At 45.2% G+C, this 14,423-nt stretch overlaps 1 protein-coding gene across 1 annotated transcript in view; it reads left to right on the plus strand.

Moving 5' to 3' along the window:
- sned1 (sushi, nidogen and EGF-like domains 1) overlaps positions 1-14,423 on the plus strand; it is a 140,993-nt gene that overhangs the window by 55,456 nt on the left and 71,114 nt on the right. Inside the window, exons 3-8 of the mRNA XM_080185265.1 lie at positions 1,746-1,886; positions 2,441-2,603; positions 5,979-6,104; positions 8,557-8,670; positions 10,900-11,013; positions 11,964-12,077. Coding sequence (XP_080041391.1) covers positions 1,746-1,886; positions 2,441-2,603; positions 5,979-6,104; positions 8,557-8,670; positions 10,900-11,013; positions 11,964-12,077 — 772 coding nt within the window. The remainder of the gene's footprint in view (positions 1-1,745; positions 1,887-2,440; positions 2,604-5,978; positions 6,105-8,556; positions 8,671-10,899; positions 11,014-11,963; positions 12,078-14,423) is intronic.

Here is a 14,423-nt window from a genome sequence, read left to right on the forward strand (position 1 = left end):
TGCAAACTTAGTTCTGCTTTTTTGGCAATAAGGATCTGATCTTTGGCTAGATAGCCCACCAGAATGGTTCCGCCCGTTTTACTAGCATCACCTATCTGAGTTCTCCTTTAAAAAGCCTTCTGATTTGTTATCAACTATAATTTGTATATTTGTTTATGTTGGTACTTTTCGTACTTGACTGGACTATTCCCGGGTGGGCTCGCTGCACTATGGATGGTAAACAAAATATACTCACTTCTTTGCAGAGCTATCCTGAGGACCCGATGTATGTATCCTACTAATTGTTATTGGTGACTTCTTTCGAGCTAGTCAATGGAAACTCAGCGGGTTATGATTGCTTGTTCAAACGTATGCAGGGAGAGTTGGTTCAGCAAGTACCTGATTCGAGCTCTGGTATTTACAGAAAAACTACATATCTTTATAGCATACTTCACCCGTTCACAGACAGTGTTTAAATTTTGATCTGTCATTACATAGATTTTAACAAAACCAGACACATCTTGTACTAGCCACGCATTTACACCTACACCTTCTGCAGAGACTCCTAGCTTATCTTGGTGTGTCTACTGCCTCATTTCTATCTTGTACTAAGACAACTGTTCTTGATGCTGATTCCAGGACTTTATTATTGCTAGAGGTCAGCTAAGCATAGCTGGAGATTCTGTTGATACGTTTTATGAAGGTCAATGGCTGTTAAAATATTCTTGGTGCTAACTCTTGCAAAAAGAGATCTGCAGACTTTTGTAAAAGAGATCTGTAAACCTTTTGTATTATTTTCTAATTAATTATTAAACCACATTACATAATCATATTAAAACCTCAACTTTATTTTTCTATTTCCCCCAAAAAGTCTTATCACCCTATGAGATATCCCTGTTCACCATTTGATCCTGTGGGATATTAATGTTCACCATGTGGGATATCAGAGTTCACCATGTGACCATGTGGGATATCAGTGTTCAGTGTGTGACCCTGTGGGATATCAGTGTTCAGTGTGTGACCCTGTGGGATATCAGTGTTCAGTGTGTGACACTGTGGGATATCAGTGTTCAGTGTGTGACACCGTGGGATATCAGTGTTCAGTGTGTGACCCTGCAGGATATCAGTGTTCAGTGTGTGACCCTGTGGGATATCTGTGTTCAGTGTGTGACCCTGTGGGATATCAGTGTTCAGTGTGTGAACCTGAGGGATATCAGTGTTCAGTGTGTGACCCTGTGGGATATCAGTGTTCAGTGTATGACCCTGTGGGATATCAGTGTTCAGTGTGGGAACCTGTGGGATATCAGTGTTCAGTGTGGGAACCTGTGGGATATCAGTGTTCAGTGTGGGAACCTGTGGGATATCAGTGTTCAGTGTGTGGCACTGTGGGATATCAGTGTTCAGTGTGTGACCCTGTGGGATATCAGTGTTCAGTGTGTGACCCTGTGGGATATCAGTGTTCAGTGTGTGACCCTGTGGGATATCAGTGTTCAGTGTGTGACACTGTGGGATATCAGTGTTCAGTGTGTGACACTGTGGGATATCAGTGTTCAGTGTGTGACACTGTGGGATATCAGTGTTCAGTGTGTGACACTGTGGGATATCAGTGTTCAGTGTGTGACACTGTGGGATATCAGTGTTCAGTGTGTGACCCTGTGGGATACTAGTGTTCAGTGTGGGAACCTGTGGGATATCAGTATTTACTGTATTGTCACTTTGCTACATTCAGCTGCTTTGACAATCTCAAGGTGTTTCCTACTTTCTAGGTCAACACGTTCCAGATTATTTTGGTCACTGACGGAGAGTTATCCTTCACCATCTTCAACTATGAAAATATCACCTGGACCACGGGCATGCACGCCAGCAGTGGAGGGGATTTCGCTGGCCTAGGGGGCGTTGCTGCACAGGTAGAGTTAGTCTAATTGAGCACACCCTACTTTTAAATAATTAGTAAAGATTTGCAATTAGTGTTGTTAGAGGACCCCTGCTCTCAAGTGAAAGTTTCCCCCAAACCACGTAGATTTGAAGAGCAGAGTCTAGCAATGGACAGCAACATAATTTGCAACAGGAAGAGCTCACTTGTATTTGTGGAGTGTTGGATTGGGTAAATGTGCCAATGGTGTGTTGCTGAACCTGGGGGAAGAGGAAGATCCCAGGCTCAGTTCCTTTATCATGTTGAGGTAGCTGATCTCATCTAGTATAGCAACATTAGACAGCAAATGGCCTCAGAGGGGCTCAATCTGGTTAGTAAAGGACCAGTCCTATCCACGAAATGATAGGACTGCCTGTGCAGACTGGATGAGGATTGAGCTCAATTGCAATGCCTTGAACAGTCAAGGAAATTGCTGACCCTCCTTTGAATACCTATTTTTCCCAAGTGGCCACCTCCAATTAAACACTCCTTTGCATGTGCCCGCCTGGTTCCTTCCTCTGATACCTTTGTTCTGTTGCTTGCCCTCAGGCAGGTTTCAACGCTGGAGATGGTAAACGTTACTTCAATATTCCTGGATCACGCACTGATGACATTGTGGATGTTGAGATGACAACCAACGTTGGCGTTCCTGGGCGATGGGTGTTCCGAATTCATGACGCGCAAGTTGAAGTCGGCGGTTGCAATGATACTGGTAGGGTCACAATCAAGGTCAGCATCAGCACCCCATGGAAGCAGCAAAAGGGTGATATCTGCAACCATGGTTCTGTGGCAGCACTCCCGTGTCTGAATCATAAGGTCATAAGCTCTAGACCCATCCCTGTTACTTAAGCACTGGTGTGGTGCTGGGGGAATGTTGCACTGTTGGAAGTGTTGACTTTCAGGTGCAAAGTTAACCTGTGGCATCAAAGATGCCATAACACTATTTTGAAAAAGAGCAGGAGCGTTCACGCAGGGTTCCAACCAATATTTATCCCTGAACAGACACATTGAGAACAAATTATCTGGACATTATCCCTTCTTGTTTGTTCAGCCCTGCTGTGCGATAATTGGCTGCTGCCTTTCCCAAATCTGAGTATAATTATGTAATCAATACCCAACACCTAAACAGCTAGATATTTAACATAACCAATCAGATACTAACACCACCCCCCCTCCCTGCCCAGCCCACAAAATAATCAACAACCAAAATCACTGAGGTCCAGTGTGGCTGTCACTCAGATTTATAATTCCAGTGAGTGTTATTGCTTTAATACCCTGAGTTGGATTATATTGTGTCAGTTATAAACATTTCAGCCTGTTACATTGAAGTGGATTATTTTCATGTAAAGCCCTCTAATTGTGCTGTTAATTTAATTTAATTTGCTGCTGTAAGCAGCAGTTCCAGGACCACCCATGGTTATCTGATGTCCTGTTTGTTTGCAGCAGTGTTACTGCTAAGTGCCCAGTTTCCTTGCCCACAGGTGGGGAAGAGTTTGTGACTTTTGAAAGGTGTGGACTGGAAGGTGACACTCATGTCAATGTGAGCTCCATTTTGCCAGTATACCTGTTGGCTAACAGGAAGCTGAAACCTGCCAAGTTGGGCATATAATGTCAATGGGTCTGAGCTGTAATGTGGTCCGAGTTCCTGCTATGATTAGAAGAAATGATCCTAGTACTGTTGGTTCATTGGTAAAATGCTAGTACTGGGTCCCATATTCTAATACTGTGGATTCCCTGGTGCAATCTGAGTGCAAAGTCTCACAACACCAGGTTAAAGTCCAACAAGTTTATTTAATAGCAAACCCACTGGCAAAGCTAGTGATGTCATCAGACAATGACACGACAGAGTACAGGAATGAGATAGAGAATCCGGTGAATGGGTGAGACAATAATCTCTCCCTCAATATCAACAAAATGAAGGAGATTGACATCGACTTCAAGAAACATAGTGGAGAACATGCACCCTGTCGACATCAATGGGGATGAAGTAGAAATGGTTGGGGAAAGCTTCAAATTTTTAGGTATCCAGATCACCAACAACCTGTCCTGCCCACACTATAGTTAGGAAAGCCCTCTTCTTTCTCAGAATGCCTCTACTTTCTCAGAAGACTAAGGAAATTGGGCGTGTCAGCTACAACTGTCACCAACTTTTACAGATGCATCATAGAAAGCATTCTTTCTGGTTGTATCACAGCTTGGTATGGCTCCTGCTCTGTCCAAGACTGCAAGGAACTACAAAAGGTTGTGAATGTAGCCCAATCCATCATGCAAATCACCCTCCCATCCATGGACTACACTTCCAGCAAAGCAGCCAGCATAGTTAAGGACTGACCCAGTGAAGGAACGGCGATGTATTTCCAAGTCAGGATGGTGAGTGGCTTGGAGGGGAATTTGCAGGTGGTGGTGTTCCCGTTTGTCAGCTGCACTTGCACTTCTAGATGGCAGAGCCCTGGACATACTCTCTTCCATCTTTCTCCATCGGGAAAAAGATACAAAGTCTGAGGTCACATACCAACTGACTCAGGAACAGCTTCTTCCCTGCTGCCTTCAGATTTTTGAATGGACCTACCTTGCATTAAGTTGATCTTCCTTAAACCCTAGCTATGATTGTAACATTACATTCTGCACTGTCTTGTTTCCTTCTTTATGAACAGTATGCTTCATCTGTATAGCACACAAGAAATAATATTTTTCACTGTATAGCAAAATATGTGACAGTAATAAATCAAATCAAATCATCGCAAATGCCCCACGATCAATGTCCCAGGAGTTATCATTGATCAAAAACTGAACTAAACTAGCCATATAAATACCAGTACAGATCAAGGGCTAGGAATTTTGTCACAAGTAACTCACTTCCTGACTCCTGACTAGGGAGCATAGCCACAAAATAAGGGGAAACAGATTTAGGACTCTGTTGAGGGGGAACCTCTTCACCCAAATGGTTGTGAATCTGTGGAATTCCCTGCCCAGTGAAGCAGTTGAGGCTACCTTGTTGAATGCTTTTAAGCAAAGATAGATTTTTGAACAGTAGAGGAACTAACGGCAGCATCACAGCACAGTGGTTAGCACTCTGCTTCACAGCTCCAGGGACCTGGGGTTCGATTCCCGGCTCGGGTCACTGTCTATGTGGAGTTTGCACATTCACCCCATGTCTGTGTGGGTTTCCTCCGGGTGCTCCGGTTTCCTCCCACAGTCCAAAGATGTGCAGATTAGGTTGATTGGCCATGCTAAAATTGCCCCTTAGTGTAGGTTAGAGGGATTAGCGGGTAAAATGTGTAGGGATATGGGGATAGGGCCTGGGTGGGATTGTGGTCGGTGCAGAATCGATGGGCCGAAGAGCCTGTTTCTGCACTGTAAGGTTCTTCTTCTAAGAGTTACGGTGAGTGGGAAGATAAGTGGAGCCGAATCCATGAAAAGATCAGCCATGATCTTATTGAATGGTAGAGAAGGTTTGAAGGGCCAGATGGCTAGTTTTTATGTCCCCCCACCAAATCTGTCCACCGTGTACAGGACAAAAACAAGAGTGTAATGGAATACTCGCCACTTGCCTTGATGGGCACAACTCCAACAGCACTCAAAACGCTTAATACCATCCAGGACAAAGCAGCCCACTTGACTGGCATCCCTTCCACAAATGTTCACTCCCTCCAGAACTGACAAACAGTGGCAGCTGTGTGTACCAACTATAAAATGCACAGCAGGAACTCATCTAGGTTTCTTAGGCAACAAACCCACCACCACTGCCATCGAGAAGTGCAAGTGCAGCAGACAAATGGGAACACCACCACTTGCAAGTTCCCCTCCAAGCCACTCACCATCCTGACTTGGAAATACATCGCCGTTCCTTCACTGGGTCAAAGTTCTGGAATTCCCTCCCTAACAGCACTATGGGTGTACCTACACCACATGGATTGCAGTGGTTCAAGTGGTGGCTCACCATAACTTTCTCCAGGGCCATTTGGATGTGCCGTAAAGCTGGCCTGGCCAATGATACCCACTTAAGTATATCAGAGGAATTATTAGATTGACTAATTTTTAACAATGGCTACTGTTTGTTTCACCTCAAACTTTTGACTTTCTACAGCTTCAGTGTGCTTGAATCTGCGGCCCTGTCTAAACGATGGAAGGTGCATTGATGATTGCATCACAGGAAATCCATCTTACACATGTTCATGTCGGGTGGGATTCAAAGGCCGGAGATGTCAGATAGGTAATGCATTTTATTGGAATGAATATTGAGTCCCTTCATTAAGGAGGGACTTGGGAAGAGACATCTGGAGAAGTGTTATACAGGGGATACGACAAAAGGGATTGAGTGGAGGAAAATGGGGGGAGATGACAGTGGTGAGACAGGGGAGGCGGGGGAGTGAGTTGAGATATGGAGATGGGGGGAGTCAGGTGAGTGTGGAGAGAACAAAAGAACAAAGAACAACCCAGCACGGGAAACAGGCCCTTTGGCCCAACGAGCCTGCGCCGCCGCATCACCCTACACCTATTCTACCCTGCATGTCTACGAATGGAACCCCTAACTTAGCCAGATTCAGGGGAGAATAGTGTCAATTTGGTAAAACCAATCAGCCTAAGAGCACATCTTTGGGGTGTGGGAGGAAACTGGAGCGCCCGGAGGAAACCCACGCAACCACAGGGAGAATGCGCAAACTCCCACAGACACAGGCCCAAATCCATGTATCTGCACAGCTAGCAGTGCTAGTCACCGAGCTGTTGCGGCACCCGTCTACCGGTCCAGGATCAAGCACACACACCGACACGAAGTACTAGGCCACTCCCGGAACTTCCAAGAGCAGCCCACGCACGACCCACCGTGTGCATGCCCCTCATTTGACACGAGGTGGACCTCCACCTGCGGAATAAAAAGACAAAAACGTTAATCTTACAAGCCTGCTTTTCCGGTGTCTCCTGAGGTTCTAACCCTTATTTAATAGCCCCTACCATAACCCTCCATCCTCGTTTCACTCATGTGTCTATCTAACTGAACCTTAAACGAGTCCAACGTTCCTGCCTCCACCACCCTACTCGGTAGCGCGTTCCATACCCCCACAACTCTCTGCGTAAAGAACCTTCCTCTCACTTCCAAATTATACCTCTCCCCCCTCACCCTTAAATCATGACCTCTCGTGTTTGTGCCCAGTCTAGGGAGCAGTCTCTCACTATTAACTCTGTCTATTCCCTTCAGTATCTTATATACCTCTATAATGTCCCCCCTCAATCTCCGTCTTTCCAAGGAGAAAAGTCCCAGTTTCTCCAACCTTTCCTCGTAACCCAGCCCCTCCATGCCAGGCAACATCCTGGTAAACCTCCTCTGCACCCTTTCCAGAGCCTCCACGTCCTTGCGGTAGTAAGGTGACCAGAACTGGACGCAGTACTCCAAACGCGGCCTAACCAACGTTCTGTACAACTGAAGCATTAGACGGCAGCTTTTATACTCTATACCCCTTCCTATAAAGGCTAACATTCCATACGCCTTCCTAACAACTTTCTCCACTTGTGACGCAACCTTCATGGATTTGTGAACCTGCACTCCCAGGTCCCTCTGTATGTCTATACTCCTAATCTGTCTACCTTTTATCACATAGCTCCTCTCTGCATTATTCCTTCCAAAATGCATCACCTCACATTTGTCAGGATTAAATTCCATCTGCCACCTATCTGCCCAATGCACCAACCTATCTATATCCTGTTGTATCACCTGACAATCCAGTTCAGTACCCGCCAACCCTGCCATCTTGGTGTCATCAGCAAACTTGCTGATCACACCACCTACACTCTCTTCCAAGTCATTTATGTATACTACAAAGAGGAGAGGTCCCAGTACTGAGCCCTGCGGCACACCACTGGTCACTGGCCTCCAGCCCGACAGGGTCCCCTCCACAACTACCCTCTGTCTCCTATTACCCAGCCAGTTCTCAATCCACCTAGCTACCTGGCCTCGTATCCCATGCGCCTTAACCTTTTCTACCAGCCTACCGTGAGGGACTTTGTCAAACGCCTTACTGAAATCCATATAGATGACATCAACGGCTCTCCCATCGTCAACCGTTTTTGTCACCTCCTCAAAGAATTCCACCAGATTCGTAAGGCAAGACCTCCCTCTAACAAAGCCATGTTGCGTATCCCTAATCAGATCGCAACGCTCCAAATGCTCATCCATCCTACCCCTAAGTATTTTTTCCATTAATTTCCCTACCACCGATGTCAAACTCACCGGTCTATAATTTCCAGGGTTATCCCTACTACCTTTTTTGAACAGCGGTACCACATTTGCTACCCTCCAGTCCTCTGGGACCTCACCTGTGTCCAAAGAAGAGACAAAGATTTGCGCCAGAGGCCCAGCAATTTCATCTTTCACCTCCCTAAGCAGCCTGGGATAAACACTAGAGAGCTGGGAGGTTGAGGTGAGGGTGGGAGTGGGAGGTGAGATGTGAGCTGAGGGGAAGGTGGGGGTGTGAGGTGAGGGGGGATGTAAGGGGGGGGTAAGATGGAGGGAGGTGGGGAGTAGATGGGGAGGTGGGGGAGTGAGATGGAGAGTTGAGTGGTCGCCATGACAACTGTGATGACACACCAGGCCAATGTTCACCTGTCCAATGCAGCTGAATGGCTGCGCTGCTGTCAATGCTTCCCTGACTTCTCATCTTGTTTCCCAGATGTCAATGAGTGCTCCTCATATCCCTGTCGCAATGGAGGGACCTGCAGAGATGGACAGAATGCCTTCACCTGCCAGTGTTCTGCTGGGTTTACAGGAATGCTGTGTGAAACAGGTTCAAATTGGTTTTACATTCCCCTTCTTTCCTAAACACTGGCCACATTTTGCCTAATGTCGGTTTAAATGTTGATGTCAATCTGTGTGGGCATATTCCTATGGTTACAATGAGATTTATATGCAGATACTTCACTTAAAGAGAAAATTATTCCATTAAATATCGATTGATTCCCTGGGTATAAAAGCAAACTACTGTGGATGCTGGAATCTGAAACAAAAACAGACAATGCTGGAGAACCTCAGCAGGTCTGACAGCATCTATGGGGAGAGACAAAGGGTCATCTAGACTCAAAACTATGGCTTCATTTTCCCCCAGTAAGAAGTCTCACAACACCAGGTTAAAATCCAGGTCTTGTGAGACTTCTTACTGTATTTACCCCAGTCCAATGCTGGCATCTCCACATCATGACTTCCATTTTCTCCCCACAGATACTGTCAGACCTGAGATTTTCTAGCGTTTTCTGCTTTTGTTGCCCTAAGGTATAACCCTGATTGCAGCATCCATTGCAATAATAAACTGTGCTTGTTGACATACATTTTAAAGAAACCAGGTTTTGCTGTTTTAATCTCTAAAGAGGGGTCAATTATCTTTTTTAAAGAGGTCCATGATTCTAGAATTAAATCCTCTTCGTTGGCACTGATTGAACTTTCTTTCCAGCCAGTGCCTGTAGAATGCCAGACCTGGGCACAGTTCAGATCCAAGTGCCCCATGCAATTAATGCGCTGTATCTAGCAGTGGACACTGATGCAGTAGAAATGAAAACTGAGAAGGATGTCAGCATGTTGAGTCTCTCTACTGCCTCTGTGAATTCAATGAGCTGCTGTTTTGTGCAACCAAATATTGGAAAAAACAACACCATCTTCTTTCTTCCACAAGTTCAGTATTGCGGCCAGTGACCCCATTTCGCTCCCAAGTCACTGCCTCAGGCTGAACCAACCTGTCCACAAACTCATCATTTTATTCAACCCTGAGCTTCCAGTCCCATTTCTTTCCTATCACAAAACACATTTACTTCCACCTCTACAGCATTGCCTATTTCCACATGTTACTTGTGGTAGTAACAAGACTGAAGCTTGTTTGTCAGACCTCCAGTGTGCAGAGCTCTTAAAGCAACCTTTTAAATATATAATGGATGGAAATAGGCAATGATACACAGGTGAAATGATTTGATGGGGATGTCATAGGCTGCTGTTTGATTTTCAGCTTGCACTCTGTGCAGAGAACATCTCCTGGAACAAATCTGTTTTTGTCAGTTTGAATCCACCTGTGCAAATCATGTTCTTTTCTTTTTCTTAAAACCCACAATTCTTAACATTTTTTGAGTATTATACCATGCTAATTGCAATTGAAAACTACATCAATATTTTTGCTATCTTCAGATTTGTTTAATTCAATGCTTCCCAGTTTCATTTTCTATAAATGACAGCTTATCTGACCAGGCCCAGTACTGCACCAATTCCCCTCACTCATCACCCTTCTTCACTGCCTTGGATTGGCTGGAAGTTCCGTTATAACCTTCAGCCCTCCATCCTCCACCTTGAACCCTCCAACACTCAGTCCAGGTTACCTGTGTAACTCCCTCCCACTTTAGTTCCATCTCTGGTAGTTATACTTTCAGCCATCTTGACTCTACAGTCTGGAGGTATCTCTAAGTCTACATTCACCTCACTTCCTTTCAAAACTGTCTTAAATTCTATCTTTTGACCAAGATTTTGGTCCATCCCTCCAAATGCCGCTTCCTGTTCCACAGTGTCTATTTATTAAGGCTGTCTTTGGAAAGGGCCATGGGACATGTTTTACCTGTTAAAGATGATAGTTGATTGTGGTAGTGACAAGACTGAAGCTTGTTTGTTAGACCTCCAGTGTGCAGAATTGGAAATGGAGAGAAAGTGGAGGAAATGATCAGATTGGGCCTATTTGTTGGTATTCTCCTGTGGAACTCCTCCGCTGCCAAATGTACCCTAGCTACTTAAGAGGCAGGGATTGTCTGTAAAGTTGGCCGATAGAGATGCAGCCTCCAATTTTGTCTGCCATAAGTGGAGGAGATTAGGAATTTAGCCTGTTGATGGCTGCAGAGCAACCAGACATTTACTTGACACAAACATGCTTTTATTTTAAGTATGCCATAGAAATGTTTGCTCCCCCCCCATACCCCCAGGCTAAATATTGTTAAAGGACCTGTTTCTGCTTCACATTCTTGTTTTCACCTATTCCTCTCTTGTTCAGATATCGATGACTGTGTGCCAAATGAGTGTCAGAATGGAGCTACATGTATCGATGGGATTGATATGTACAACTGTGAGTGTGCACTTGGATTTATTGGAAAGCACTGTGAAATTGGTAAGTATTACAGAGTAAACTAAGGACAGGTTGCAGAGCGTATCACTGAGGACAGGTTGCACAGAGTAACACTGAGGACAGGTTGCACAGGGGTAACACTGAGGACAGGTTGCACAGGGGTAACACTGAGGACAGGTTGCACAGGGTAACACTGAGGACAGGTTGCACAGGGTAACACTGAGGACAGGTTGCACAGGGTAACACCGAGGACAGGTTGCACAGGGTAACACTGAAGACAGGTTGCACAGGGTAACACTGAGGACAGGCTGCACAGGGTAACACTGAGGGCAGGTTGCCCAGGGTAACACTGAGGACAGGTTGCCCAGGGTAACACTGAGGACAGGTTGCCCAGGGTAACACTGAGGACAGGTTGCCCAGGGTAACACTGAGGACAGGTTGCCCAGGGTAACACTGAGGACAGGTTGCCCAGGGTAACACTGAGGACAGGTTGCCCAGGGTAACACTGAGGACAGGTTGCCCAGGGTAACACTGAGGACAGGTTGCCCAGGGTAACACTGAGGACAGGTTGCCCAGGGTAACACTGAGGACAGGTTGCCCAGGGTAACACTGAGGACAGGTTGCCCAGGGTAACACTGAGTTAGGCTGGGAGATGTGAGCGTTTCAGAATTACACCAAACAGAGGGTTAGGCAGTGGACTAGTGAATGGATTAGTGCTAGACATCAATGCTAAGCACAGATCAAAATCAGATTTTGGTGAATCACAGTATCAAATAGCATATTGTGTATTGTATGAATCCAAACAGTAGAGAATAATGCAGGCTTTGTTCATGTGGTAATATTGTCAATTCAGAGTAACAAAGGAATTGATCAAAATGTTAGAGATGTTTAAGTCCATTGAAGAGTTAAACTGAAGTTGCACTAATAAATGGCTAAGATGAGGTGATTTCTTCGTGAGATGATAACACCTAAACTATGGCTTCCAATTACAGCAGAGTCCTTATGTAAAACCAGAGAGTGTCTAAATGGCGGTGTCTGTGACACAGACAATGGAACTGCAATATGTATCTGTCGAGAGGGCTACACTGGGGAGAACTGTGAAAATGGTAAGCTTCTCTCTCCATCTTCTCGAGATTCCTCTCCCCATCTATTCTGCATCTGTTATAATTGTCAATTCTCTTCCAGTCGCTATCTGGATTTTAAAGGACAAACATGCTCACATTTCTATTGCATTGTTCATGATCTCAGAAACAAAATATTTTACAGCTGATGAAGACGTTTTGAAGCTTAGTCTATGTTTAATGTAGGACAAGTGACAGCCATTGTGACAATGGTGGGTAAATATTAGCCAAGTTAGCAGGGAGAATTTCCCTGCTCGTCTTCAATTAGCAATCACTGGGATTTTTTAACATCCGCCTGAGAGGGCAGACAAAATTTAGTTTTACCACCTACAGTGCAGCATCCCTCAGTACTGCACCACAGTGTCAACCTAGGTCTCTGGAATGGGACTTGATCCCATAACCTTTTGACTCAAAGATGAGAGTATTACCAGTGAGCTTCAGCTGACACCTTTCCCTTTGATCTCCCTCTTCCTTTCTGTCTGTCATTGGCCTTATCTCATAGTCTCTCTGTGTTCTTCCATTTGGATTTTACTCTGCGTGCGTTTGTGTGTGCCCATGAGCTTTGTCATCATAGAATTGTGGGTGGAGTGGGGACGGGGAACAGGGGGCATTGGGGTAATTCTCAACATACCCACACTGGGTAATGAGCAGATGGGACAGATCTCCCACTGAAGGTAGAACCCACCAAACTTCCCTTTCGTTGTCATCAATGAAATGGACATCAATTAGTTCCATGAGCAAAGGTGAAGGTTTCCCACCCTAACCTCCCTGTCTTTCTCCTCTTTCTCTCAGTTTCTCCTTTTCTTTCTCACTTGCTTTGTTTCTTTTCTGCTTGTCAATGTCATTTTTACTGAAATCTCTCAGTCATTGCTTTCTTGCAAAATCATATTTCATGCTTTCTATAGCTGTGTGAAAAGGCACTTTCCAGCCCCTTAGATTTTTTTCATATTGATAGGGATCAGAGCCTGAGAAGCACTTAGCATGTCAAAGGACTGCAAACTGTGCAGACGCAAAATCCATTTTCTGTCCAAGCCTAGTCTTGAATTTAATCTTGGGAGATAACAGAAAGGAGAATGCAAAGGGGAGTTTACTCTGTATGTAACCCAGGCTGTACTTGCTCAGAAAATATTTGATGGGACAGTACAGAGAGAGCATTATTCTTCATCGACCAAATGCTGTACCTGCTCTAGAAGTGTTCAATGGGACAATGCAGAGGGTTCATTATTATGTATTAACGTATCGATGGTTGCCCTGGGAGTGCTTAATGCAGTAGTGTAGAGAGTTTTATTCTGTATTTAGCCCTGCTGTAAAGTAAAAGGTAAAGTCACTATATTCCCAAATAGGCTGTGACTCGTGGTGACATAACCTGAGGATCAACACACCTCAGGTGAGGGGCAAGGTTGAGAGTGTGGATCTTCATGAATAACCTCAGCCAGTGCAAGAATTTAACCCACGCTGATGGCATTGCTCTGCATCACTAACCAGCTGTCTAGCCAATTGAGCAAAACCAGACCATGCTGCATCTGACCTGAGAATGTTTAATGGCAAGAAGTCACACAATATCAGGTTAAAGTCCAAGAAGTTTATTTGATAGTACACCCACAAGCTTTTGGGGTCTGCCTCTTTGTCAGGTGTGTGGAGAGTTCTGGCATAAAAAGAGCATAAAAAGACACGGTTTATGGAATACTGATTAGAATGTGAGTCTTTACAGCTAATCAATTCTTAAAGGTGCAGGCAATGTGAGTGGAGATAGCATTAAGCATAGGTTAAGAGATGCGTATTGTCTCCAGACAGGACAGTAAGTGAGATGTTGCAAGCCCAGGCAAGTCATGGGGGTTACAGATAGTGCGACATGAACCCAAGATCCCGGTTGAGGCCGTCCTCATGTGTGCGGAACTTGGCTATCAGTTTCTGCTCAGCAATTATACGCTGCCGTATGTCATGAAGGCCGCCTTGGAGAACGTTTACCCGAAGATCAGAGGCCGAATGCCCGTGACCATTGAAGTGCTCACCAACAGGAAAGGAACAGTCTTGGCTGGTGATTGTCAAGCGGTGTCCATTCACCCGTTGTTGTAGTGTCTGCATGGTTTCCCCAATGGACCATGCGTCGGGACATCCTTTCTTGCAGCGTATCAAGTAGACAATGTTGACCAAGTTGCAAGAGTACGTGCCGTGTATCTGGTGGATGGTGTTCTCATGTGAGATGATGGCATCTATGTCGATGATCCGACATGTCTTGCAGAGGTTGCAGTGGCAGGATTGTGTGGTGCCGTGGTCACTGTTCTCCTGAAGACTGGGTAGTTTGCTGCAGACTATAGTCTGTTTGAGGTT

This window comes from Carcharhinus amblyrhynchos, chromosome 3 (assembly GCF_965287045.1).
Source record: "Carcharhinus amblyrhynchos chromosome 3, sCarAmb.v2.hapA, whole genome shotgun sequence".
Classification (NCBI taxonomy): domain Eukaryota; kingdom Metazoa; phylum Chordata; class Chondrichthyes; order Carcharhiniformes; family Carcharhinidae; genus Carcharhinus; species Carcharhinus amblyrhynchos.